Source organism: Gopherus flavomarginatus, chromosome 25, assembly GCF_025201925.1.
Source record: "Gopherus flavomarginatus isolate rGopFla2 chromosome 25, rGopFla2.mat.asm, whole genome shotgun sequence".
NCBI classification, from domain to species: Eukaryota; Metazoa; Chordata; order Testudines; family Testudinidae; genus Gopherus; species Gopherus flavomarginatus.
Genome location: NC_066641.1, coordinates 13,803,454 through 13,830,716, shown reverse-complemented (window position 1 = coordinate 13,830,716; position 27,263 = coordinate 13,803,454). Strand labels below are relative to the sequence as shown.

Below are 27,263 nucleotides of genomic sequence, written 5' to 3'. Positions count from 1 at the left end.
CCAGAAGTTCCAGAACTGCCTGATAATGAGATCACTGACAGGGCCGGGTTCTAGAACCTTTCCTGCACTTAGCAGCAGCTGGGACAGTTGCCCTAAATCCGTGGGGCCGGCTGCAATGATAACTTGTTTGGCGACTTATATTTGCATCTCTGCCTTGGAAAAGGGGCCCCCTCCCACTGCTTCTGCTTGCCTGGCAGCACAGCTACATGGAGTTTGAATTCTGAATATATCTGATGTTTCAGAGAGACCGAGCAATGACTCTCAGCCTTGTGGGATTGCATAATGACATCTACAGAGACAGTTTTACTCTATCTGGAGCTTCTTAACCATTATTATGCCCATTTTACAGATGGGAAAGCTACAGCACAGAGCTTAAGTGGCTTGCTTAATGCTACAAGTGTCAGTGACAGAGCCAGGAGTCAAGCTCACCTGATTCTGCCTGGTGTCTCACCTGCTGGATTGCTAGCTGGAGGGGCAGTAGAGTCCTGCAGGAGGCCAGAACAGGCATTAGGAGTCAGTTCCTGACTTTGCCTCTGACTCACTGTCTGACCTTGGACAAGTCACTTCTCTCTGAGCCTCAACATACCCATCAGTAAGTAATATGGGCAATGAAAAAAGCACGTTACTGAGGATTTGTAAGGATTCACTATTGTTTGTAAAGTGCTTTGAGATCTGTGAATGGAAGCAACTAAAAATGCAGTTGGCTTTTTTTTTCTTTTTCAGTTTAGTGCAATGATGTTATTTAGGGTTGCGTTGCAGGAAGTTCAGAGGCAGTTTTCAGCATGACTCGGTTTTACTTTTGGTGTTGTGAGATAAGAGCTGATTGCCTTAATGTTCAGTTTCCTGTCTTTTGACTGTTTTTAATAACTTAACTACAAGCGCTTCTAGTGAGTGACCTTCTAGCACTCATTGTAATAGCCTGGGCTCGTGCCAGCTAAAAACAGCATGGGCCTGTGACAGGCCCTGAGTTGCAGCAGTTGCCTGCTGTGTTTGTTCTGGGAATGATGTACAGTCTCGCTGCTGTTTGTGGGCAATGGGAAAGTGGGAGATCCTGCTGGAAGTGAACCTTGTGACAGGTGAGGGCCTGAGCAGGTGTGGGAGTGAGCACCTGCAATGGGCGGCCTCTAACTGCAGTGATGGTGTGGGAGCTCCTGGCCGGCTGGGCCCTATATCGCACAAGATCAGCTTTCTGCAGCCAGCCCCAGCCCTCCCTGCACTGGAAGATACACTGGGTGATGCCAGCCCAGCAGCCTCAGGGGCTGAACGGGGCTGTTCCCAGGGGACAGGGTCACTGAGAGCCACAGCTGGGATGTCCTGCAGTGACGGAGAAGATCCAGCTCAGCCCCCTCCCCCCATGAGCCCGGGCCCTCAACGCAGCAGCTCTTGCATCCTGACTCCCAGCCCCCCCCCAATCCTAACACAGTCCCGCCCCCTAGCCTAACAGACCCCCAGCCCCACACCCAGCCCCCAATCCTAATGCAGTCCCACCCCCTAGCCTAACAGACCCCCCAGCCCCACACCCAGCCCCCAATCCTAATGCAGTCCCACCCCCTAGCCTAACAGACCCCCAGCCCCACACCCAGCCCCCAATTCTAATGCAGTCCCACCCCCTAGCCAAACAGACCCCCACACCCAGCCTCCTAATTCTAACGCAGTCCCACTCCCTAGCCTAACAGACCCCCAGCCCCACACCCAGCCCCCAATCCTAATGCAGTCCCACCCCCTAGCCTAACAGGCCCCCACACCCAGCCCCCCAATCTTAACGCAGTCCCACTCCATTACCTAACAGACCCCCACACTCAGCTCCCCAAGACTTCCCCACAACTCTAACCCCGGCCCCAGAGTTTAAACTACCAGCCCCGCCCCCAATCCGGATCCAGCCCCCCCGCAGTCCGGCTCCTCCCCTCGCGTCCTGGCCGCGGCTCCGGCGCGTCAGTTTCTGTTTCCTAGGCGAGGGGAGCCGGAGCCGCGATGGTGAGAGGGGCTGGGGGGCTCCCTTGGCAGGGGGGGGTGCTGGGGGTTGGGGGTGCACGGAGGGTGGGAGCAGAGCATAGGGGAGCACTGGGGGAGGGGCAGTGGGGGGAGCACTGGGGGTTGGGGTGCACGGAGGGTGGGAGCAGGACATAGGGGAGCACTGGGGGTTGGAGGCGCACAGGGGGAGCGGAGCATAGGGAAGCACTGGGGGAGGGGCAGGGGGAGCACTGGGGGTTGGTGGTGCATGGGCAGGGGGAGCACTGGGGGTTGGAGGCGCACAGGAGGAGTGGGGCATAGGGGAGCACTGGAGGAGGGGCAGTGGGGGGAGTACTGGGGGTTGGGGGTGCATGGGGAGGGGGAGCACTGGGGGTTGGAGGTGCACAGGGGGAGCAGGGCATAGGGGAGCACTGGGGGAAGGGCAGTGGGGGGAGCACTGGGGGTTGGGGGTGCATGGGGAGAGGGAGCACTGGGGGTTGGAGGCGCACAGGGGGAGCAGGGCATGGGGGAACACTGGAGAGGTGGGTTGGGGTAGGTAGGGGAAGCGTGAGGGGAGCAGAGCCCGAGTGTGGGAGAAGGCAGAGAGTGGGGCAGGGCGTGTTGTTATAATGAATGGAAGCCGCCAGTGTCACTGATTTCAGGGTTCCCCTGCGCAGAAGGGGCCCTCGTCTCTGGCACTGGGTGCCCCACACGCACCCCCATGCTGCGGGATGGACGCTGCGTCCTGCCTAGCGCCCAGCTGCTCGGTGCAGCACAGTGGTGTTAGCCAGGGTGGTTGTCGTGGTGCAGACACTGCTGGCCAAGGTTCCCCCAGCAGCTAACAGTCCAGTTTGGTTCTCCAGCCACAGGTGCAGTGTGGACCCCGGCAGCCGGCTGGAACTGAGCTCCAGTGGGAAGACTCAGTGTCTGTATGGGCTGCCAGGGCCACTGCTGAGCAAGGGCCACCCATCAAACCAGTAAGCATGTTGGTGCAGTTGTGGTTAGAGAAGTGACAGGCAGAGAGATGCCATGTTCCCCAGCATTTCTGCTTCCCAGAGTCTTTGATTCTCGTATGCTGCCTCCCGTAGCCCCACAGAGCCCACCTCGCTATGGGAGAGTCAGCCGGGGCTCTCTTTGTCCTGGGACAGCAGCAGAGCAACTAGGGAAGGCTCTGAACGTACAACTTCAGGAGCTGCAGGATCAGGGGCGAAATTGTTCATGGCTGGTAAATCCAACAGGGTTTTCAAGACCAGAGGTAGAGAAATTTCTCTTTGGCTTATCAGTGGAGCCAGTTTAACATGGAAGAACTGATTGGGACCCTGTGGCGTCATCTCTAAGGAGCTGATTTTCTGCCTCCTGCATTGGTCCCTGGAGGAGAGAAATGCTCCTTATTGCACTGCGGGGTGAGAGGGCGTTTGGTAACCTGCGTGGAAACCGGGCCAGCAAATACTGACCGTGCTGGGGCCTGTCTCGTAGCACTGACCCCTTCCTCCGAATCAATCTGTGCCTGCAGGTTCCTGAACTGGAGAAGGTGACGGTCCTCATGAAAAGTCCCGAGCACGTGCAGCGTGTCATCTCAGCGCTCAGGAAAGAGGGAACAGACAAACTGCAGGTTCTGAGCTGTGCGGTCAGGAGTTTGCAGCCCATTCCTGTGGGATATTTCAGCACTGCCGTGGCAGTGGGGGGGGGATAACAACACCCCCAGTTTGTGCGGAACCCATCAGCTATTTACGGCACTTGTGTACCTCCATTTCCATAGTATGCGAGTGCCTTGCAACAAGGCCATTATCTTGACAGTGCCCGTGTGAGGTCGGGAGATGCTCTTACCTCCACTGAACGTATGTGGGACACAGAGACCGAGTGACTTGTCTGGGGAGGAGCAGGGACTGGAACCTGGTTCTCCTGAGTCCAGGCCGGCACCCTGACCACAGCCCCTCCTTTTGTGTTCAGCTGCTTGGGGCTCTCTATGTATGAGCCAGTCTGCACTGCGCCCTCTGCCAGGAGGTAAATCACCAGGGCCCTTTTGTGCAGATGGGGAAACAGGCATGGCTGGGTGGGGTCCCAAGTCTTAAGAAGGCACCTGTGTCGAAGCTGGGAGTAGAACTGTGGCCCAGACTCTGCCTCCCTGCTCGGGACTCTTCCTGGTCTTCTCTGGGGAAGACCCGCTCCTGCTGCAGGAGAAATACAGGCCCCTGCTGCCCACACCCTTCCCCTTGCGCCTCTCAAAGCACAACATGCTGGATCAGTTTCAGATATTGTCCTTTCCCCCCCTCCTTATGTCCTTCAGGTCATTTCGGACTTCGACATGACTCTCAGCAGGTTTGGATTTAACGGACGACGATGCCCCACTTCACACAGTGAGTCGAACGAACGCTATGTCCATCAGTTCAGAGCTTCTGTTCCTTGCTCGTGTCTCCGTGGCCCAGTCTTGTAACTTCTGTCTCACCTGCACCTGTCACACCCACACCCACGGGCTGTTGCTGAGCCCTGGCATTCTCCTCTCCAACCGTTTCTCTTGATACAGTCCCTTCTGCTGCCGAAACTCTGCTCCGTAGCTTGGCCGTCTCTCATACTGATTGCTCCGCCTCCCCCACCCCATCCAAAATGCCGCTGTGCAGATCACCCTCCTATCTCATTGCTCCACCCCACCCCCACAGCCCCCTTCTCTGCTTCCTCCTCCCCTTCCGGGCTATGCCTGACTGTGCCCCAGCCTGCATGGCTGCTCTCTTCTCCTCCTGCACCTCCCTGGCTCTTTACTCACTGCTGCATCCTTCCCACCACTTTCCTTCCTACCACCTGCTGTGCTCAGAGCCCCCTCCCAAGCCCCTTTCTTCCCTCAACTCCCCCCCTCGGGGCTGGTCTACACGAACACTTAAACCTGGGGGTAAATGTACCCTGCACTAGGCTAGTGTCTGTGCTGACCCTGTTGCTACGCACGAAAAGTTCCCTCGTGCACTTTGTTCTATTCCTCCTTCGGAGAGAGGCCCTAATGGGTCCTGATTTTCAGGAAATGCTGAGCACCTGCCCTCTGAAAGGGAGGCGCCTGTCAAATGTCTCAAGTTGGCATCCAGAAATTGTGGCACCCAAAATCACTTGTCATTTTTGCAAGTGTTGACTCTGGTCTTTCTGTGGGATTTGGAAAGGGCCCTCGTATGTTTTCCTGGGGTTGGTAAGTGGCTGTTTATGTCTTTCCAGATATCCTAGATAACAGCCGAGTCATTAGCGAAGAAGGCAGGAAGAAGGTATGTTTAGTACTATCAGACTGCATCTCTTTTGGCGCTATGTACAGCCCAGGCTGCTGCTCCCACGCTGCTGCTCCTGCTAGGGGTGGGCTCCCTGGGGACACTAGAGACTGGGTTAGAACACAGCCCTGGGGCAGACGTGACCCCTTGACAGCAAAGAGAACAGAACACGTTTCCAAACAGCATTTCAGATATGGGAGCACTTGTCGGAGTTCAAGGGAAGTTTTACAAACCTGTCACCACATCCAAGCTTGGGCATTTCATGTCAAAGAGAACAGTGATAAATAGTGAGCAAAGGACATTAATCTCTGTCTAGAACAATTTAACCTTGCTGACACTCAGGTTGATTCCTAGAGCAGTATGAAATATTTCCCTTGGGACCCCGTGAAATTACCACAATACTCAGTTGTTTCATGAACAATTTAGGGTTTTATTTTTAAGCTGTGATGCATTCGTGAATTCTGCAAATACTCTACTTGCTTGTTGTTAAAGTCTCTTTTTCGATGCCCTTAACTGTTCACTGCATTTTCTGTCTAAACCCATCAAATGTTCTAGTTAAAAGACCTACTGCACTATTACTATCCCATTGAAATTGACCCCAACCAGACCATGGAAGAAAAACGTCCCCTCATGGTGGAATGGTGAGTGACTGTCTGAGGAACTAATTTCGTGAGCTCGAAAATAAGTGGGTAAGCAAGAAGAGAGGGAGGAATTCAGTCCCCTGAGTCCCCTGCATAGCAAAACTCACTGTGCAGCGGAAGTACAGTTTAGTGATAGTCCGTCTTCCCTTTTCTCCAAGGGCATGAAGCATCCTTTCTGGTCATATGGCCAGGATCGAGCCTGGTAGATCCAGTTACAGAGTGGCAGTGCTGTGGACACACAGCAATAGCAAGGAGCACATGGAGAGGGAGGAGCAGGTTTCTCTCTCTTGTATTGTTAACTCGGATGCAAACTGCCTTAGCATGTGGCAGTCGCAGTGCCATCATGATCTGGCTTCATGAGATCTCAGTGGATTTGTTGGATCCAGAAGATTTAGGTGCAGACTTGCAGCTCTGGAAGTAACGTTCCTGATAAGAAAAGGATGCAAGGGAGAGTAGGTCCCCTTTGAGCGCGGGATATAGCAGCGACCGACTGCTCTTTGAAAATGCAGCTGTCAGAAGTGAGCCTGTGGCTTTTGTGTCTGAGAAGGAAACACCAGTTTCTTCCCTTTCCTTTCTTCCTTGTGGGTTTCATTATTCCCCACCCCAGCGATGGTGCATCTGGCACAGCTGGAGTTTCGCTGCCCTGCTCTCACACCCTCCACGAAAGGGATCCCAAAGGGCCTGGTATTTTGGGCTGGGTTATTTTCCAGCTCTGATCATCAGTCCCTGGTAATAGATCACCAGTGGCTGCATTGAGGAGTCCTGGAGAAAAAACAGGGCAAGTTGGACATTTGTGTTGGGTGCCCAGGTACCCTGGTGGTGGACACAATAAAATGCATCGATTAAGTAAGTCCTATCAGCCTTCCCCAGGCAGCCTCCTACCCATAACAAGCCTTATGTGTGAAGCAGAGAGAAAGTTGAAACTCTTTAAACAACAGTTAGTCTGATGAGCGGTGTCTTGGTCATGACTTCTGGTAATTTCCCCTAGGTCAGATCCTAGAACAAGGGTTCTCAAACTGGGGGTTGGGACCCCTCGGGGGTCACGAGGCTATTACTTGGGGGTGGGGTCGCGAGCTGTCAGCCTCCACCCTGAACCCCGCTTTTCCTCCAGCATTTATAATGGTGTTAAATATATAAAAAAGAGTTTTTAATATATAAGGAGGGTCACACTCAGAGGCTTGCCGTGTGAAAGGGGTCACCAGTACAAAAGTTTGAGAACCCCTGTCACTTTGAGATGTGTTTCCAGGTGGACCAAAGCCCACAACCTTCTGTTGGAACAGAAGATTTTGAAAAGTGACATAGCCAAGATCGTCAGAGAATCCGAGGTGATGCTCAGGTAGGGGTTTTGGGATGGTCTCTGCAGCTTGTGTCCTCTCTCTGTCCCTTCCCTGTGAGAGCACACGTCACAAGGGCTCTGTCGCGCTCTCTCGAGTTCTGGCACCTGTTCATTCCGTTCAGACCCCTGGGTTTGTCAGAGAGAGAAAAAGGGAGGCACTGAACTGACTTCTGAGAACTCTAATCCGCCTGCAAGTTGCTTCCTCACCCTTTCCAGACATGGCACCTAAGGGGCGGCAGGCCAGAACTGTACCCCCTCAAAATGCAACAGCACAAACTCCAACCGAAGCCTTTTCTGCATACTTGGCTGCTCCTCGGGTTCCTTCCTGAGAACTGCTCTGCCCACCTGTGATGTCCACTCCCACCTCCCATAAATCCAGTAGGGTAGCAAGCCCCTTGCATCAGTGAGTGGGCAGAGCCAACTTAACATAATCTGGCAGGATCATCAGTGACTAAGAAGCTGGGTTTTGTGGGCAAACACTGCCAATCTGTTACAGATAAGATTTTTCTCTCTCCGTGGTCTGCCTGGAAAAGTCAAAAGTGATGAAACCCAGCAGCTTTTTGTGTGGCACGGATACTACGTGTGTTCAGCCCACAGGAGCAGCTGAGAGTCTGCCCAGCGGGGTGGCATTTGTGTTCGATTCGTGGTATTTATTCTGGTGCAAAGAAAGCCGGAGCTTCTGTCTCTGATCTCAGTAGGGAACTGCATTCTACAGGGAAAAACCTACTGCTCGTTTGTACAGTGCCCAATCTGTTGTGATTACTGTATTGTGGTAGCATGTGGAGGTCCAAGGGGGGATCAGGACCCCATTGTGTTAGGGGCTGGACACGCGCAAAGAACAATAAGATGTTCCCTGTGCCAAGAACCTACAACCTAAGAGCCCACAGGTGGCTGCAACAGAGACAACGCAAGGTCTGATCAGTGCGATGAGCAGGGGTCACAGCGCACCAGCTGCCTGGCCAGTGTTACATCCAGAGCTTTGTTCCCTGGAAGTGTCTCTCTTACAGCCTATGGGGAAGCCAAGGACCATATTTCCTGTAGGTAATTTGCGGTTGGGAGCAATAGCATGGGATGAGTGTTACCCCCCGCCCCCCCGTCCGCTGAGAGCACTGGCTGGGTGTACATCTGTGCAATAGATTTAACAGGCATCATCTTTCCTTGGAGCTTTGCTGCCTAAGGATTAAATTCCTTTTCCAGACCAGCTGAGCTGTATGGTCATGGATTCCGGGGGGAAGAGCAGTAATTATTCCAGTATCTATACGGCTGGCAGTAGAAGGCTGCATTGTCCAGGGACCTGAGGTCAGGGACTCTTGGGCTCTGATGACAGCTCTAACGCTGCCTTCCCCTACGACCTCGGACAAGCCACGTCCCTTCTCTGTGCCTCAGTTTCCACAGCTGCTGAAGTATTGGTCAGCGTTTCCAGACCAGAGCGCTGTCAGTTTAACAATGGGCTCTGCAGTCTAGCAGAGGCAGGTCTAACACCATTCAGGGGCTGGAAGCTGAAGTGAGACAGATTCGGGCTGGAAACAAAGTGTCAGTTTTTAAGAGAGAGGGTCATTCCACTGGAATAATTTCCCCAGGGTCGTGGGGGAGTCTCCAGCACGCACCGTTTGAAAATCGAGCTTAGAGGAGTTTCTAAAAGCTCTGCTCTAGGAATGATTGGGGGGGAGTTCTCTGGCCCGTGTTACATGTCAGACTAGATCATCACATGACCTGGCCTTGGAATCGATGAAAAACCGGTGTCTGAAATCCAGCCTAGAATGCTCGGGGAGCAACCCCTGCTTACGCTGTTGTTGCGACCAAGGAAGAAGTCATTTGCAGAGAATGCATCCCAGGTTTTACATGGAGCCTGATGCACTTTGGGGCAAGGTTCAGGGAGTTACGTGCGCACCATAGAGGGTGAAATTAACCCCACACCTCTGCTAAATCCCTGTAGATGTGGCGGGGTCCTTTGGGGCAGGCTTGAATTTCACCCACAGTGCAGAAATAATCGATAAAGGTTGTTGTTTATGCACCTTGCCACCAGAGCCATGATTTAAGGAACGCCCTGGTGCCTTGGGGCATGTAGCAGTCCCTGCCCACCGAGTGTCCAGTCTCCAGTGGGGATGAAAGCACTTGCAGCACGGTGGTAGTGCGACGTGCTTGTGCTCTGGGGTGAAGGGTACTCTCGTGACTCTGTGTAACGTGCATTCCCCCCTCCTCCCTCAGGGATGGAGCTAACACCTTCTTTGACCAACTCCACCAGCACAACATCCCCCTGTTCATCTTCTCGGCCGGCGTGGGCGACGTCCTGGAGGAGGTCCTCCGGCAGGCCGAGGTGTTCCACCCGAACATCAACGTGGTGGCCAACTACATGGACTTTGATGACAAGGTGCGCTGCGCGATGTGCCCCGTTCTTGGGTCATGTTAGCCCCGAGTGCGGGGCCGGGGGCATCTAGAGAGGGCCCCGTTTGGTTAAAACCCATCTGTCCATTGGAAATGTCACCCCTTGTTACCACAGCAACCGTTCCAGTTATTAGTGCTGAAATTGCTTTGAATGCAAATCCATCTATATTAGCTGTATTACGGTAGCACGCCAGACTAGGGCCCATCTGCGAAGACAGTGAGAGAGAGCCCGGCGGCCCTACATTCACGAGGCTGGGGAAAAGTTATGCAATATACAAGCATCTACCTGGCTCGTCTCCTTTCTGTGTTGAACTCAGCAGGAGAACATGGGCTGCTGCTCTTGGCTTTGTTTCGAGTCACTTTCACTCTGGTTTGGCACTAGGCCCATGATACTGTGTTTGGGGGGGCGGGGGCAGCGCTGTGGGAGGATGGGCGTTAACTTACCATAATTATCCTTAAAACCTATGAAACCCCCGGAAACAGCCCACTAAGTTGGGCCTGATTCCCAGTGGCTCCCTTGGGGTGGACATGGGGGCATGTAGGGGTTAGGAGATTTTAGCCACCTAGGGGTTCCCTGGTCTGTGAGGCCACCCAGGGGCCTTGGGGCTGCTCTGACTTACGCTTTGCTTCCTGTCGCGCCCTGTGGAGCCAGGGAAGCAGAGAATAGCCCCATTCGCTGCTCCCCAGCCTGGCCCCTAGTACGTCCCCGATCCGCCCCTGACACTGCAGCCACCGCAGAGCATTTGCATCAGAGCCTTCTGCACAAGGCAGATTCCACCCAGTTAAAGGCCCCTTCATGCTGCCAGAACGAGGCCTGAGTGGCCGAGACTTAGGCCCTTGGTCCCTTGCTCCCCTGGTGGCCTGGGAGCCCTTTGGAGAGGGAGAGATGCCACCTCTGGGTGGTCCTGAAGGGCTCTGGTCCTGTGCGCAGCCCTCCAGCGAAGGGGTGGATTGCTCTGGAGCAGGGCCCTTGGGGAGTGTGGGACAGTAGGTTTTCCACCTGGCTCCACTAAGAGCATCTCTAAGAAAGGGGCAAACCGCGCTGAAGTGTTGCTCCTTCAGCCTCGAGACACCTCAAAAATCCTCCTGTCTGTCTGTCTGTCCATCCTTTGCTGCGCAGGGCGTCCTGAGACGATTTAAAGAGCCGCTGATCCACACCTACAACAAGAACAACACGGTCCTGGAGAAGGCTGAGCACTTCCAGCTGCTGAGCAGCAGGACCAACATCATCCTGCTGGGGGACTCGCTGGGAGACCTGAGCATGGCAGACGGGGTTCCCAACGTGGAGAACGTCCTCACAGTCGGATTCCTGAACGACAAGGTGAGCGCGAGGGCAGAGGCTGCAGGAGGCTGTCTGCCCTCCCAGCGTTCTCGAGGGAGGGGGGGGGTGCGGGTGGGAGGAGCCTATGTACTGCAAGAGAAGTGTGCTATCTGGCATGCTGTATGAAATGAGTTTGCTGGGTTCTCAGTCCAGGTCCCACGGGAAAGGTCTCCACATCACACCACACCTGACCCCCTTGTTCACCCCTCAGCTGAGCTGGATGGATCATCCCTCCGTGGGCGGGCGGGCGGGACTCCTGTGCCGGGGTCAGAGGGGAGAGCTACACCCCATGCTCTGGAGATGCTGCCTCTAGGGCTGTTGGTTGGGTACTTTTCACCAGCCCTGAATCCCCAGCGCTGCTTTCATGGGGCTTCTGAAGTTCTGAGCTTGGCAACCGGCCGCGCTCATTCGCAGCTGCTAATGTTGCCGTCCTGTCCTGTGCCCTCACCCCATGGCGGCTCTGCAGGTGGATGAGCGACGAGGAAAGTACCGGGACGCCTATGACATTGTGCTGGAGAAGGATGAGACTCTGGACGTGGTCAACGGGATCCTTTGTTACATCCTTGGAGACCTGAACTGAGAGCCCAGGATCCTGATTTCGGCCTCTCAGGATAGTGTCTTGGGACCGTGCTTCCCATGGCAGTCAGGGCAATCTGAATCCACGAGGGAGTCCCCCCGCCAACCTCCCAGCTCCCTCCTGGGCTTTTATAAATACCCTTTTGTTTGTCAGTCCTGGGGTTGAGAGGTGAGCTGGAGAAACACTCTGCTTGCCCCAACTCAAACCCCAGCCCCCAAGCGGCTCTGCTCAAACCCCAGCCCCCAAACGGTGCTGCTCCCAGCTCGGGTCCCAACCCATGGAAGTTCAAGACCCACTAACGCAAGGTCGTCGTTTGGCTGGCGGTGTGGCTGGTGACTGTCACAGCAGTGCAGAATTAAAGCTCCCTTGCAGAGCTGGGGACCAACGTGTTTAAATGGGTTAGTTCTGCTGCCTAATCGCCTCTGTCAGGGAGCGGGCACCTGTTTGTTGTGGGTCCATCACAGAGCATTCAGGCCGGACTCCGGCTGCATGGTTCGACTGCATAGCAGAGTTACAGCCTGTCCTCTGCTGGGGGGCACAGGTGTCTGCAATTTGCTGTGGAAACCCTACAAATCCCCTGGGCAGTTCTCTGCTTCCTCTGCCTGCAACCTACTGGGACGTTCGTGGGCGTCACTGCTCCCTGGTGGCTGGAGAGGGGACCAGAGATGATTTTAGAGGGCGTAAGCCCCACTCCTGTCTGTGGACCGACCTGTTAGCCTGGAGCTACTCAGACAGCATGGTGGGCGCAGGTGGGAAATACGGGTTGGGGGACATTCTGGCTGCCTGGGCTTGGCGCTTGGAACATTAACATGTTGGGTTTGTGAGATGGTTGTGCAGCTGCAATGATGCTTAAAGGGGTGGGACTCTTGTGAGGATTCCTGTCCGAGAGCCGCTTGTGTGATGAACAGAAGGGCTGAGTTTGGTCATCCCGCGGTGGGGGAGGGTTTGCTCGGCTGCTGTGTTTTGCTGGCAGAAGGACAGGGTTGTGGTGAATCCCACTGGCAAGCAGCTCTCACTGGAGCAACGAGGCTTTGCTGGCCATTCGCATTGCTGTGGAGTGGAATTGTTACAGCTGATGAGTCAGGCAGCAGGTTTGTCGTGGGTGGACGGGGGTGTTGGGGGATGCAGTGGTAGCCATGGGTCCTTGGGGGGGTAGTTTAGAGGCAGCAGGGAGGGGGGGCAGGCTAGTTGCATGGGGCTTTTTGAAGTGTGACTATTGTATAACTAACTCTTTGTGCCGGTTCTGGGGTCTCAGGGCGGCACTTCTGTCAGCAACATAAAATCTCTCTCCCTCAAATGCAAAAAAATGGAAAAGAAAAGCAGTGCAGCCCCTCTGGGACCCTGTCTGCTGGGACCCCCTTCCGGGCGTGACAGTCACACTGGCCTGGAAGAGGGCTGACGCTAAGCAGGTGTTCTGGGTCCCCCATGTGTCCGTGGAAGGGCTGGGTGTACTTGCTTTACTGCGCAGAAAGCTTTCTTTAAGGGTCGGCATTTCCAAAGGAGCAGGAACCCCATGTCCCTCATGCCAAGTTCAGCCTTCTGGCCTAGGTACGTGAGAACTGCCCACCATGGCAATCCGGGCTCTGCCTCAGTGGCATTTGACTCATCCTAGGGGGACCCAGACTCCTGCACTCGGCAGCTGGATGGGGACAGGCAGCTGCTTGACTGAGCTTGGCCTGCATGCTGCAAACTTTCTGGGAGTGCAGATGGCTCATTCAGAGCTCCCTGTCCCGCCGTGTAAAACTCCATCTCCTTTCACGCTTCTCCTGTCAGGGAGAGCCAGAGGCAGCTCCCACCCTGCAGTTTCCTCGGTTCCTGCCATGCAAATTGTTACTAGTCCTGTTCCTAGCGAGGTGCCGTCCACGTGGCTGTCTCGCTGTGACCCAGCCTGGCACTAGCAACCCGGCCCCCTGCATTGTTTGGTAAGTGAAGGCACTTGTCATTTGGCTTGTAGGAGCTGGGCTGGTCCGGGTTCCCAGGCAGGCATCTGGCTCGCTCGCTATGTCACGGTCAGATGTAAATGTCACTTGGGTGGGGGGAGCAGGTTTTATTCCGCTTGTTGAAATAAATACGTTAGATAAAGCCAGCATGTGAGTGGTTTGTGAGCTCGCAGTACAGCGCTGCCTGGGGGGCCCGCCAAGCATACAGAACTTGCAAAGGTGGGTGAGCTAGTTATCCTCATGTTCCAAATGGGGAAACTGAGGCATGGGAAGGTGAAGAGTCACAACTAGCAAAGGAAATTGCATCTCCTGACTCACTGCTCTAAGCCGTAAGCTTGCTCTGCTTCGGTATCTGAGAGATTCCAAGGGGAAATGCAAAGACCTACGTCACTGCAGAGATGGCTAACCCAACAACCTGTTCCCAACAGTGGCCAGTCCTGGCTGCTTCAGCGCAGGGTGCAAGAGAACCTGCAGTGGGCAGCTAGCCCAGGGCAGCTTTCTGACCCACCCAGTGACCAGCACCTCTCCCTGCTAGGCAGCCTGGGGCCAGCCACTCTTCCCAAGGGCTTTGAGGTTGGAACAGCCTCAGCTAAAAATCTTTAAAATGTTTTTAGCTCTTCCTCTGAATCTGGGGGTGTCTGTGGATGGGCGGGAGCCCCTGAAGGAGACAAAGCCTTTTCCAACCCAGTGCTGCAGACACAAGAAGCCTGGGTAGGAGGCTTATCCAGCCAAACCCTCCACAGCTCCCCCCACGGACAGCAAACACAGACCCGCGTGTGGGGACCCCTCTTCGTACGGACAAGCGCAAGCAACGTTTCATCCCAAAAGAACATGCTGAGAAGCAGAGTTGTTGGAAACCTCTTTAAACCAGTTTATTGGGTGCAAGGCAGAAATTGCTATTGGGGAGTTGTTTGAACCTTTACATCATCTTGTCCTTGCACTTCTGATCGTTTATCCTTGCCCAGCAGTTGGCACAGACACTTGTGATCCTGGGTCACAAACCTTTCAAACGGGGGAGACACTGGCCAAAATCTGCAAACGTGGAAGGCTCCTGAACTATATTTAAGCATCTCAGTAAAAGTGGGCTGATTTCCAGTGGTGCTGAGCAAGCCCAGTTCTCATCGGCGTCTGGAATCCGGGTGCTCAGAAACTGAAAATCAACCCACTTGTGTTAGCCCAGCTGGGAGGGTTTGGGCCCTGGATTTTCCAAACTGACTGCTGGTTTTGGGGGCCGAACTGTGTAAAATCAGGCCCCTTCAGGGTGTCTCAAGTTCAAGCCCCAAAATACTGCTGGGCCTAAAACCACTCATCACTTTGAAGAACTGGGTCTTGGCTTTTCTTCCTGGTACAATTCAAGCTGTTGGCAGAGCCTGGGCCAGGACTAGGACATGGCATTACGTCTGGATTTTTTAATCGCTCGGGAACAGGGACTGGGTTCCTTACAGGAGAAGCTCCAGCAGATGCCAACTCATGCCCCTTGCTCCAGCGGCAGCAGGACGCCCTCGCTGGTTCATGTTCTGCACTCTGGGTATGTGCTGGGAGGTGTCCTGGCAGCAACAGCCCCGAGCCGCACGAGAGCTGCGCTGCTGAAATGCTCATGGAGCCGAGGCGAGCGAAGGCAAAAGGCCAGGTCTGACATGGGGGTTACGGGCGGGTCTCTCAGCTGGACTGGGGGGAAGCCACCAACTTCCAGGAATCCCACCCCCAACCCCCAATGAAATTGGGGGTTGGGGTGTGGGAGGGGGTGAGGGCTCCGGCTGGGGGTGCGGGCTGGGGATGAGGGATTGGGGATGCAGGAGGTTGCTCTGGGCTGGGACTGAGGAGTCTGGAGAGTGGGAGGGGGCTCAGGGACGGGGCAGGGCTGTGGGAGGGGGTCAGGCTCTGAGCAGCGCTTACCTCAAGCAGCTCCTGGAAGAAGCAGCATGGCCCCCTCGGGCTCCTATGCGGAGATGTGGACAGGTGGGTCTGTGCGCTGCCCCGTCTGCAGGCTGCAGTTCCCGGCCAGTCGGAGCTGCAGGGGCAGAGCCTCCTGGCTGCCCCTACACATAGAAGCCGGAGAGGGGACATGCTGCTGCTTCCGAGAGCCATGCGGAGCGGGACACACCCCCAACCCCACTCCCGGGCTGGAGCACCGGAGCGGGAGCTCAAGGGCCGGATTAAGACGTCTGAAGGGCTGGATGCAGCCCCCGGGCTGTAGTTTGCCCACCCCGTTCTAGGCTCTGCCTTTAAAGGCAAGAACTTGGGACCCTCGGGCCTGGGTTTGTTCTGTGGAGTTTTTCCCCGGCTGGCTTGTTAGAAACGCTTCCAATAAAACACTGTTAAATAGTAAAAAACGAAACCGAACAACCTCGCTCTGCAAAGGGGCTGGCTCTAAAGTTTTCTGAACTGGCTTCTCTAGGCCACGGTCCCTGCAGTGGTGGGGGAGCAGCCCGCTCCAAGGTAGGAAAGGACGAGGGGAAAAGTTGTCTCTGGAAGGCAGGAGCTCCTCAGAGCTCCTCGTGGATTCTCTCCTGATCTTCGTCTGATTTCAGCTTCAGCTCCTCTGCGGTGATTTTCCCATCCTGGTTCCGGTCCTGGTTCTGAAACATGTCGGCGATGACGGTCTCCGGGTCTGAGCTGGGCATGAGCCGCCCTTTCCCCTCGGTGAGCTGGGCCTTGATGAAAGTTGAGAACTGCAGCAGGGAGAGATGAGATCAGCTTACGTGGCTGGGCCCGTGAAGGCTCCTAGGGCTCTGTGCAGTGGGGCAGGACAACATGCAGCCAGCTCTGGGGTGGACGGCAATGGCCGGACAGGATAACAAGGGCAGGGAGCATGCCAGCGCCAGGCTGCAGGAGGCTCCCCTCCAGGTTCCCTGGTCTGCGATGTTGTCAAAGCTTTCTGGGAAGGGCGGCCCAGCGTGGGCACATGGCCCCCCCACCTCGCCTTAGCCTACAGCCAAAGCCAATTCGAGCCGCTGCCTGTGGCTGGTTCCCAGCATGCCTTGTGGCTATGGGCCAGAGGGATGTTGCTGCCTGGCTGGACCCCTGGGCAGGGGGATCGCTCAGAGTCCGTCCCTGGCCCCTGACCCGGCAGGAGGGCTGGGCTAGCCTAGGGCGGAATCCCTGGTACTGCCACCTCAACAACCATCCGCCCAAAGGGTGTGCGTTAGTCACAGCTTTGCAGCCTCCTACCCTCGGGAACCTGCCTCGGGCCTCCCCTGACACAAGCACCGGATGCCAGCTGGGCAGCCTCACTGGCCCCTCCCTTCGCCATTGGAAAGCCCAAGCGCAGCGGATCGCAGGATCCGAGACTGCTGCTGGGGCTGTTCCCTGATTCCGATTCCTCCCCCCATGTGCCCAGAGCTTCGGCTGCACCTCTTCGGGGGGGATCTCGCCATCCTTGTTCAGGTCCATGTCCTCATACAGGTTTGCGGGTGGGTCCCCGTGCCAGATAAACAGGTAGCCTTCAGGGACTCCTTCCTCCCTGGAGAGCAGCTCCACCTCGAACCGGAGCACAGCACTGCCTGGCACGCCCCGGGCTGAAAGGCAAGGGGTGCGTGTCACCGATCCTTCGTGTGCTCTGATGCACTACAGTGCCTTTGCACCATGGTGCGATGTGCGAGAATGAGCTTCTGAACATCCCCGCTGGGGCGCCTTGCCCAGGCTGGGTCAGCTGGGGGGTTAAAGGCCAAAGGAGACCAGGTAACACCCTGGGCCGCTGCCAGGAGACTGGGGCCAAAGAGCGAGTGGTAGCCACAAACCAACCCATCAGGCAGTTCCCCTCACCTCCGTTCTCTCCGTGCCCCAGGTGCGGGGGGATGATGATCACCCGTTTCTCCCCCACGCACATGTTCAGCAGGCCAGTGTTCAGGCCGTCGATCACCTTGCTGGTCCCCAGCGTCGCCTCCTGTGGGTGGTTGTAGTCGTGGCTGCAGGAGGCAATGCAGACATTGGACGGGTGAGAGGATTTCCTGAGCCCACGCAGCCTCCTGCCCTCGGGAACCTGCCTCGGGCCTCCCCCGACCTCGTATCAATCAGCTGTGGCAGAGGAATTCTGCCGGAGGGTCAGAGGAATTGCTGGTGCCCACAATCTTACCCCAGCCCCCCCAGTTCAGGCACCTCCATCCTGCTGAGCTTCACAGAGCTCGCGGGCTCAGTGCCCCAGCCCCAAGAGCAGCACCCAGCCTACTGGGATTGAGCTGGCGGGGGGGTCCAGGCTGCCCCGGGGCACCACCTGGCAGGGCGGGCAAGGGCACACTCACGAGGAGAAGAGCTTGGTGCCATCCAGCAGCGAGCAGTTGTAGTGGTAGCGGACAAAGTCGCGCTCCTGGGTGGTAACGTTGCAGCCCTCGGGCCGAGAGAGGGTCTCGATCTCCACCGAGTCCAGGGGGTTGTGGAAGTCGATGACATGGATGTCAAAGATGAGCACGGCTGAGCCGGGGATCTTGTTCCCTGGAGGAGAAGGACAAAGGGCCCTATGGGGATGAGGGTCTGGGGAGAGGGCAGCACCGGGGGAAAAACCCTGCCTCTCCGGGGGCCGGATTGTTCCTACAGTCCAGTCCTCTGGGTGCTAATTGAATGTGTCCCTGCCTGCCCCAGCCCGAGACACACACCCCTACGCTGGGCCCTTCCCCTGAGCCAACGGCCCTGCCTGACAACCCTGCCACTGGTGCTGGGGCTCCGTGCCCTTCTCCTGCGGGAGGCAGCCCCTCTGCACATCTTATTCACAGGCTCAGTCTGAATTCCTCTCCTGGGGCAGCTCTAGCCTGGGGCTTGCTCCCTTCCAGTGGGCGATCCCGGCCTGCTGCCCTTGTCAGGGGCACGGGGACGACTGATGTGACACAGGAAACAAGGGATCGTGTAACGGAGCCAGTGGGGAGCACACCCGTCCTCCCGCTCCCTGCCCTGAAATCCCAGGGCTGGTGCACCCTGCGGGGACCCCTCCCTACCGGCTCCGTTCTCCCCGTAGCCCAAGTGCGGCGGGACGATGATCCTTCGCTTTTCTCCGACACAGACGCCCTGCAGGCCCTGGTCCATGCCAGGGATGACGTAGCCCTTCCCGATGTAGGTGTCGTAGGTGTGATTGCGGGAGTAACTGCAGCAAACGCAGCACCAGGCCGCGTCAGGTCACAGATAAGCACCGAATGAGGGGAGCGTGGTGGTGAAAGCTCAGTCTGCATCCCCCAGCCCCTGCCCCTCCACCCCGGCCCCATCCTCCACCCCATAACCCTGCCCAGGTCCTTACAGCCCTGCCCACATCCTCCACCCACAACCCTGCCCAGATCCTTACAGCCCTGCCCAGGCCCCTGCACCCCAGCCTGAATCTCCCATCCACAGCCCTGCCCACATCCTCCACCCTACAGCCCTGCCCATGCCCCTCCACCCCACAGCCTGAATCCCCCACCCCACAGCCCTGCCTACATCCTCCACCCCACAGCCCTGCCCAGGCCCCTCCACCCCACAGCCTGAATCCCCCACCCCACAGCCCTGCCCACATCCTCCACCCCACAGCCCTACCCAGGTCCTTACAGCCCTGCCTACATCCTCCACCCCACAGCCCTGCCCAGGCCCCTGTATCCCGGCCGGAATCCCCCACCCTACAGCTCTGCCCAGGCCCCTGCACCCTGGCTGGAATCCCCCACCCCACAGCCCTGCCCAGGCCCCTGTACCCCGGCCGGAATCCCCCACCCCACAGCCTTGCCCAGGCCCCTGCACCCTGGATGGAATCCCCCACCCCACAGCCCTGCCCAGGCCCCTGTATCCCAGCCAGAATCCCCCACCCTACAGCTCTGCCCAGGCCCCTGCACCCTGGCCAGAATCCCCCACCCCACAGCCCTGCCCAGGCCCCTGTACCCCAGCCGGAATCCCCCACCCCACAGCCCTGCCCAGGCCCCTGCACCCCACTGAGGGCCGTGTGGGGAGGAGCTCTGCTGCATGGCACCACAGGACAAAGTGGGGATTCTAAACTCCAGGCAAAAATGGGGGGGCCCGTGCTCATCCATAGGCCCCACCGGTGGCCAGTACCTCGAGTCAAAGAGCTTCCCGTCCATCAGGGTCCCGTTGTAGTGATAGCGGACGAAGTCGCCGGTCACGGCCTTGCGCTTGCAGGACGCCGGCACCTCCAGGTGCTCCAGGGAGATGCCGTCTTTGGGGTTGTGCAGGTCCACCAGCAGCACGTCGAACACCAGGGAGGCCTGGGGCGGGATCACTGTGCCTGGGTGGGGAGGAGGGAAGCAGGGTCGCGCCCAAGCAGAGCCAGCCCCTGCGCCGTGCCCAGAGCAGCCGGAACGAGGGACCTCTGGGGTGGATCTGCAGCCTGCTCGTGGCTGGGGTGGCCACGTGGCCTGTCAGCCCCTCCTCTTTTGCTGAGGTGGGGCCCCCGGAGCAGCCGACCCCAGCACGCCCCGCTCTGGCTCCATGCAGAGCGCCCCAGGCTGCGACCTGGCGTTATCGGCATGCAGCAGCTCCGTGTTTAACTGCACGAGGTGGAGCTTTGCCATGCACCTGATCGTGGCCGTGACATACGTACTCGGAACCTAGAACTGCCTCGGAGCGACCCAGAGCTGAGCAAGGTCACTTGGCCCCCCGACTCACACCCCTCTGCCCCGGCGGCTCAGACCCTCCTCTCTGGTCCTGCCTGAGCTCCGCTGGAAAATGGTGCCAATGCTGCATGGCAAGATCTGTCCGCCAGCCCGGGTGGCTCAGCCCTGCTGCCCTGGGACCAGCCCCGGCTTTATCAGCCACCTGCCTGCCAGCTCGTTTGGCAGACGGCAGAGCACTGGGCTGCGTGGGATCAGATGCTCATGGCCCTTTAATGCCCCCCCCCCGAGCCATCTGCTTCCCCATCCACTCCCATCCTTCCCATCCCTTTCTCCCCTCTCTTCCCTTGGTCCCAGGGCTTCCCGACCAGTGCCAAAGTCACCCCGTCTCCTCTGCCCCAGCAGGGCTGAGAGCTGGCGGGCACCTGCTTGGCCGTTTCCTTGCCTGGGGAGTTTGGCACCTGCCATGACTGGCGTTCGTGGGACTCAGACCCAGCGCTGCCTTTCGCCCATGCAAACTGCCTCCCGGCTGCCTGCCTCTGGGCAGCCCCATCAACCACTGCCCCAGCGTGCCAGGCCGTGTGCAATCCCCGTCTCACCATAGCCCTTCTCCCCGTAGGCCAGGAAGGGAGGGATGATGATCCTCCTCTTCTCCGCAGCGCACATCCCCAGCAGGCCCTCGTCCATGCCTTTGATCAGCCAGCCTGTGCCCACGTAGGTGTCGTACGTGCTGTCCTTGCTGTAGCTGGCACCGGGGAGAGACAAGGGGAAGAATGACTCCAGGGCATGGGCAGCGCCCCCAACCCAACCTGCTCAGCCCAGGGGTCCTGGCATGAGTGGGGTCCCCTCTCCCACAGGGAGTCATGGAGCGTGAACTCAGGCCTCCCCCAGCCAGGCCCCTCGGAGGCAGGTGAGATGGGTCTGGGGGAGGGCCCAGGGCACGTGTGAAGCTGGCCCCGCGGCTACCTGCTCCATGCAGCGAGGCAGAGGGGTCCCCAAGACAGGCAAGTGGTGTTTGTCACTAGCCCCCGCGTGCTGCCCCTCCTGCTCGGCTCCCTGTACCTGGAGTCGAAGTGGGTGCCGTCCAGCAGCGTGCCGTTGTAGTGGTACCGGACGAAGTCCGAGTTCTCCACAGTGCGGTTGCAGCGCTCCGGCTTGTGCAAGGTGGTGATCTGCAGCTTGTCCTCTTTGTTCCAGATGTCCAGCATGATGACGTCAAAATACAAGGTGGCGTCCGGGGGGATCATGCCAGCTGCAAAGGACAACGACCAAGAACAGCTCAGCCCCGGGGAGCGTCAGAGCGAGGGGACCAGCCTTATGGCACGAGGCCGAGACTGTTCACTTCAGCACCTCAGAATCCATCCACAGGCCCCCCCGGCCTCTGCCGCTCAGCCCCGTTCACAACAGCTGTTCACGTGCTCTTACACACCCTGCAGACTGTCCCCCCACCAGTGGCTGGTCCACATACGAGATACGAGGAGGCTGCTGCTGCTTGGAGCTGATGGACTTCGACACAGGGGCTCGAGCGTTGAAGGTCCCAGCTTCACAGTGGCCCAAGTGGGGTCACTTATACTTTGAACCGAGAAGGGGCCACCCTACTCATAGCATGGGGGTGCCCAAAATGCCAGTTACCGGATTTTCTCTCTCTCCACCCCACAGTCCTAAGGAGAATGGAGAGCACTGGCACTGGGAACCCGGGCAGTCCTGGTGAGTAGGACACAGCCTTCATTCAATACCTCGCTGCCCTTGTCTGCTGGTTTTCCTTTAAGGAGAGGGTGACAGCATCACAGCCAAACAGTGCTTGGGGGGTTATTGTATCGATTATTTATCAGCTTGGAATGAATAATAATTCTCGGATTAGCCCTCCTCTGGCGCCTTTCATGTGAGGCTCTCAAAGGGTTTATCAAACCTAGTGATACTCCATGTGCTCAGAGACGTTCGTTCAGCACTAACATGCAGCCACCTCTGGGCTGAATGTGGCAGCTGGGTAGCCCCACATCAAGGAGAAATGATACTACATCCAGTGGAGAGTACTGGGGGAACGTGAGGAGGTGTGAGCCTATTCTCCTGACTGAATTCAGCCGGGCTGCGCTGCTCCCGTAATGCTACAGCGGGATTGTCACTGACCACGCTGAGATCTGCACTGATCTCCCAGTGCAGGAGGCCCTGGGTCTCGCCTGCCCTGTGCACGTGTGACAAAGGTTCACAGTCCATGGGTTAAATAATCCCAGCTGACGGCTCCTATTGGCTAGGACTTTTGGAATTGCTCTGCCCAACCACTGCATCCCATATAAACTTAAGGAGGGGGCCAGGGGATCTCAGCGCGGGACTTGGAGCCTTTCCTCATCCTTGTGGTCGCAGTCGCCGCCGAGCTGCATATGGCTTGGGCCAGGCCAGCCCCCAGACCAGTGGGCAGCTCAGCAGCTCAGAAAAAGAGGAGGCCAGGACAGGAGAGATCTCTGCATGTTAGTCCACCGATGTGACGAACTGGGAAAGTTCTTAATGTTTTCTCTAAATACTGTGTTGGTGCCTCAGTGTCCCCATGGCAGTTCTTAAGTATCTGGCAGAGCAAAGGGCCAGTGCACCTAAATGCCTGACACTCTGTCTCCTAGCAACTGATGGCCTGGGACCCTCCTCTGCAAAGGTGCCAGCTGAAGGTGTTGGAGACAAAGGGATCAGGTGACCTCCTGGCCTGGGAAAGGGGCTGAGCAGAGAGGAGGGGCTGGGAGGGGTTGTTAGTCTGGAGCTGGCTGGGGTCAAGGGTGGAGGGCAGACCTGGGGGTCTGGCTCACTGCCCCCCAGAATGGACCCAGCCGAGGGGTCCGGTTCGCTGTATCTACAAGCTCTGTTTTAGACCCTGTTCCTGTCATTGAATAAACCTCTGTTTTACTGGCTGGCTAAGAGTCACGTCTGACTGCAAAGTGGGGGTGCAGAACCCGGTGGCTTCCCCAGGACCCCGCTGGGGTGGACTCGCTGTGGGAAGCGCACGGAGGGGCAGAGGATGCTGAATGCTCCAAGGAGAGACCCAGGAGGTGAAGCTGTGTGAGCTTCTTGCCCTGAACAAGTCTGCTCCAAGGGAGAGGAGGCTCCCCAAAGTCCTGACTGGCTTGGTGGGGAGCAGTTCCAGAGCATCACCCGGTGACTCCGTGACAACCACCCAGGGCCAGATCCTGCCCTGGGGGTCCCTGGACTCCCCTGCACTAATCCAGGGGAGACCAGCCCACAGAGGTGCTGAGCCCTGCGAAGCTCATGGACTTCACTGGGAACGGTGAGTGCCCAAGTCCTTAGGAGCATAGATGGGAGCTGATCCACCCTCAGGGGCCTTTCTGCCTCCCACGTTATCCCCAGTGAGAAGAGCTTAGCCAGCAATGCAGGAGGCAGAATCCTGCTGCGACCTGGGCTCCTGCAGGGCTGATGGGAGAGACGTTGGGTCTGACGTTATCGCACCAGAAACCCCCTGGGCCGTGCTAGGACAGCCGGTGGGGCCCTCGCATTTGACGCCCCCCCCTTACCGACGCCGATGCTGCCGTAGCCCAGGTGGGGAGGGACAATCAGGTGGCGCCGCTCGTTGACGCACATGCCCTGCAGACCTCGGTCCATGCCGGTGATCAGCCGGCCGACTCCCACCACGCCCGCCACCGTGGCGCCTCTGTCGTAGCTGGGGAGGAACGGAGACATGTTAAGTCCCCTCTTCTGATGGTCTTGGCTGTTTGGGATCCTTGGCCACACCAGCCTGCCCCACCAGTCCAGTGAATCCCATAGCTGGCCCCAAACAATAGGATTGCAAAGTTCCCACCCAGCCCTGCCCGTGGGTCCTGCCACAAGACCAGTCCGGTGACTAACAGTCTGAAGATCAGGATGTTCCATGCATCCCTCTCTCCTGGGGCAACGACTGTACCAAGACATGTCACCACTCAACCAACCCACCAGCAGAGGTAAGGGAGTCTCCGTCACTGGAGTAGTTCAGTCCAGACCGATGTCTTTCTAAGCCACACGCTCGCACGCAGAGAAGCGATGGGCTTGATACTCAAGTTACTGGGTGAGGGTCTCTGGCCTGCACAAGGCAGTTCAGCCTAGAAGATCATAACGGTCCCTTCGGGACTCCGAAGCTAGGACTCGAGCACTAATTAATGACTGATTATTATGCACCATCGGCCCCACGTCACAAGGCACAAAGCAGCTACGGCCCAACATTTGCAGAAGTCTCTAATTTTGGGGGCTTCTGTGGCTGGAAGCCCAACTCGCTGCCCACCTTCCAGCCACAGAGCTGCGAGGGCCGAAGCCCGAGGCAGCTCAGTTTGGACCCCAAATTAGAGGCCACGTCTGAAGACACTGGCCCCTGTGACTCACCCAATGAGCTGGCAGCAAAGTCAGGAACAAAATCCGGATCTCTTGAGTCCCATTGCTCAGCCCACTAGACTACAGCTATTCCCGTGTCTCTCTGTGGTTAAAGCAACCAGCCCATGAAATGACAGACTAGGGGGGTGCCCATAATGTTCTGCAGATGATGGATTCTAGCTCTTTACTCTTGGAATACGGGGGGGGCAGAGGGCACACATGTGTTGCATTTCATGGTGGAGCATATACAGGAGTATGACATCCCACATATGCTACTGGCCAGATTTATTTTGCAACTCAATCTCTGCACCAGACGCGGACCCAGTGCCGGGGAATACTCCCATCAAAGCGGGATTGGAGCTGACATCCCTGATCTTGGGTCTGATCCTGCATTCCTCACACACGCAGAGGCTTGGGGATGCAGGATCAGGCCCTTTGTTTGCAAAAGTCATTTGTGATGTTTAAGCTGGGACCGAATGCAAACAAGCATCTCGCCCAGATAAGCACTGGCTGGCAGACTCTCCGGTGCTTCCAGGGAACAGATAAGCCACGTTCCGAACACTGTGCAGGTCGTTAACGACCAAACACCCAAGCCTCATTTGTAACCTGCAAATTACCCTGAGCTTTAAGTCGTAAAGCCCACTCTCTCAGGGGCAATTCGGGCTCATTACAAGTGCTCCAAGATCCTTTGCTTCGTTTAATGGCCAGCGAAACTTCTCGGGGAACCACGCTGCAGCCATCAAGACAAAGAATTATTTTAGTACAAAAGGTTTCCTGGGGCCCCATTTATCTGTCAAACTCATGCCTAGTTGTGGCTGCTGGATGGGTGATTTATCCCACTCTTTCCGCTTCCTGTTCGGCCATTCAGGGGTGAGTAGCAACGTTTTAGATATTTCAAACCAGAGCAGATTCCCTGAAGCGTTTCCGTGGCACTTCTGAAAACCTACTGGGAAAGCAGCTGTTGCTGCCCTCTGCTGGGCCTGATCCTGAGCGTAGAGATGTCTGTCTTTGCTCTCCGCAGGCCTGTGCAATGGGCCTGCTTTGCTTCTTGCTCCCACTGGTTTCAATCAGGAGAAATTCCCCTGGAGCGACACCAGCACTGTAACTCCTGAGTGAGGAAAGGGCTGGCTGCACAGGCCCAGGGAGAACTGGGACCAGCTCACATAGGTGGAAAAGGGCCCTTTGGATGGACCATGCTCTGAAACTGCACTGGCTCAAAAAGGGCTTGAATCTGTCCCTGTGTCATGGCCGCTGTGATTAGCTTTCTCTCTGCAGGGGCAGGCTCTGTGTGTTGTGCCTGATCTCCGTTAGGACCCAATCCTGCATCCTTTACTCACCCGAGTAGTCCTTACCCCTGCAAGCAGTTGCACTGGACTCAACAGGCCTGCCCTTGGGAGTAATGGCTGCTGGCGTGAATGGGAGATTGCAGGACCCAGCTCTCCGCCAAAGAAAACAAAACGGACACAAAATACAAAGCAACGGCTCCTGAAACACGAACCCCAAAGAGCGACATCAACGGTCTCGGTTCGCCTCCCGCTGGATCAGGGCAGTTGCTCGGGGATGGTTTGCACGTGGCGAACATGGAGCCACCGGAATGACACGTCTACACTGAGCTGGCCCCCACTGCATGTTCAGCAGTACCCCAGGGCAGCCGGCTCCTGGCCTGTCACCGTGTAACGGTTTTTCTTGCCTTGGGGAACCAGGACCGCCCAGAGGATGCAAGGGGCCTGGGGCAAAGCAATTTTGGGGGCCCGTTCCATTAAAAAAAGGTGCAATACTCTCGAATACTATATTCTCGAGGGGGCTCCTGCGGGCATATTGCCCCACTCCCACGGGGCGGCCCTGTTGGGAACTGCCCCGTGTGCTTGTTGCAAAGCGCGCTCCCGGGCCCTGCGTGCAGAAGTGCGCTGGGCTCCTGGCACGCGATGGGCATCGGTTCATGGCGTGCCACCGCCGGCAGGAGAAATGAAACAGGCAGAATTGGAACCCAGCCTCTGAAGCAGAGAAGCATTGCAGTGCCGGGGGGCGGCAGGAAGGTGCACACTCCAGCTGCCAGATGAAGGGGGGCTGCAGCAGACCCCCCCACTCTGCTGTTCCACTAACGTGGCCGGGGGGCAGGCCCACCCCGATCCTGTACCTGGAGTCGAACTTTTGGCCGTCCTTGAAGGTCCCGTTGTAGTGGTAGCGGATGAAATCCCCCATCTGGGCCTCCCGCAGGCAGACCTTGGGGATGAAGTATCTGTCGATCACCACGTCTTCCAGGGGCCCCGGGTCCCCCCGGCCGGGGGCCGCCAGCAGGCCGAGGAGGAGGAGGAGGCTGCCCCAGGTCATGGTGCTCCGGGCGCGGGCAGAGCGGGCAGGGGCTGGGCTGCTCCGAGCCTGGAGCTTCGCGTCCTGCCTCCCCGCCCGGCCCCTCGCCAGGAATTTTGTCAACGTGGAAAGCGGGCGTGGGAGGCGCGGCGCTCACGGAGCTGCCCGCGGGGGTGCGCGGGAGGCTGCAGCTCCCACCCGGGAATTTCCCCCGCCCGCGGGGGGTCCGGGAACGCGGGGGGGGGTCCCACGCGGGGCGATTTTTTTCTTTGCAATTATTTCTGAGAAGGGAAAATCCGCAGCGAACTATTTCATTGCAAGTCCGTGCAGGGAGAGGTCCTACCCCGCCGGCAGCCAGGCTGCCCCTGGGTCCTAGCGCCGCCGCGCCCGGCTTGTTGGGGGCTCGCGTCACTCCCCCTCGCCGTGGGGCAGCTCCACGGGCACGTTCTGATACCTTGGTGCAAAACAAGCTACCATCCTTCTGGGCTGTCCTAGCAGGAGTGTTGTGAGCAAGACAGGAGAAGTGATTCTTCCGCTCTGCTCCGCACCCATTCAGCCCCCACTGGAGTTTTGTGTCCAGTTGTGGGCACCACATTTCAGGAAGGATGTGGACAAATTGGAGAAAGTCCAGAGAAGAGCCACAAAAATGATGAAAGGTCTGGAATACGTGACCTGTGGGGGAAGATTGAAAAAACCTGGGTTTGT

At 57.4% G+C, this 27,263-nt stretch overlaps 2 protein-coding genes across 4 annotated transcripts; one reads left to right on the top strand and one right to left on the bottom strand.

Moving 5' to 3' along the window:
• The first annotated feature begins 963 nt into the window (after positions 1-963).
• NT5C3B (5'-nucleotidase, cytosolic IIIB) lies at positions 964-11,847 on the top strand. 3 transcript variants are annotated; one of them, XM_050934653.1, is made up of 9 exons: positions 964-1,076; positions 3,464-3,562; positions 4,238-4,307; positions 5,146-5,192; positions 5,748-5,833; positions 7,080-7,169; positions 9,378-9,540; positions 10,675-10,875; positions 11,342-11,847. In XM_050934653.1, exons 2-9 carry the CDS (start codon positions 3,494-3,496, stop codon positions 11,453-11,455), a joined length of 840 nt encoding a protein of 279 aa, XP_050790610.1. In that variant the 5' UTR covers positions 964-1,076; positions 3,464-3,493; the 3' UTR covers positions 11,456-11,847. The 3 variants fall into 3 exon arrangements, with proteins under 3 accessions (XP_050790610.1, XP_050790609.1, XP_050790611.1); XM_050934652.1 differs by lacking the exon at positions 964-1,076 and adding an exon at positions 1,866-1,974; XM_050934654.1 differs by lacking the exons at positions 964-1,076; positions 3,464-3,562 and adding an exon at positions 3,569-3,954.
• A 2,392-nt stretch (positions 11,848-14,239) lies between these two features.
• Positions 14,240-26,854, bottom strand: FKBP10 (FKBP prolyl isomerase 10). Its single transcript, XM_050934620.1, has 10 exons — positions 26,386-26,854; positions 23,423-23,568; positions 20,973-21,162; positions 20,510-20,655; positions 19,396-19,585; positions 18,321-18,466; positions 17,634-17,823; positions 17,158-17,300; positions 16,747-16,910; positions 14,240-16,064 (listed from the first exon to the last, which is right to left on the bottom strand). The coding sequence occupies exons 1-10, from the start codon at positions 26,577-26,579 to the stop codon at positions 15,879-15,881; spliced, it is 1,695 nt and encodes a 564-aa protein (XP_050790577.1). The 5' UTR covers positions 26,580-26,854; the 3' UTR covers positions 14,240-15,878.
• Between the last annotated feature and the right edge of the window lie 409 nt (positions 26,855-27,263).

What these genes read in the sequence shown, in the direction of transcription:
- FKBP10 (XM_050934620.1), bottom strand. Translation starts at nt 26,579, where the DNA reads ATGACCTGGGGCAGCCTCCTCCTCCTCCTCGGCCTGCTGGCGGCCCCC. An exon ending in GGCCAAAAGTTCGACTCCAG is followed by an intron (nt 23,569 to 26,385) that starts GTACAGGATCGG and finishes GTTCCTCCCCAG; the next exon opens with CTACGACAGAGGCGCCACGG. An exon ending in CTACGGCAGCATCGGCGTCG is followed by an intron (nt 21,163 to 23,422) that starts GTAAGGGGGGGG and finishes TGTCCTTTGCAG; the next exon opens with CTGGCATGATCCCCCCGGAC.
- NT5C3B (XM_050934652.1), top strand. An exon ending in AGGGAACAGACAAACTGCAG is followed by an intron (nt 3,563 to 4,237) that starts GTTCTGAGCTGT and finishes TATGTCCTTCAG; the next exon opens with GTCATTTCGGACTTCGACAT. An exon ending in CGTCCCCTCATGGTGGAATG is followed by an intron (nt 5,834 to 7,079) that starts GTGAGTGACTGT and finishes ATGTGTTTCCAG; the next exon opens with GTGGACCAAAGCCCACAACC.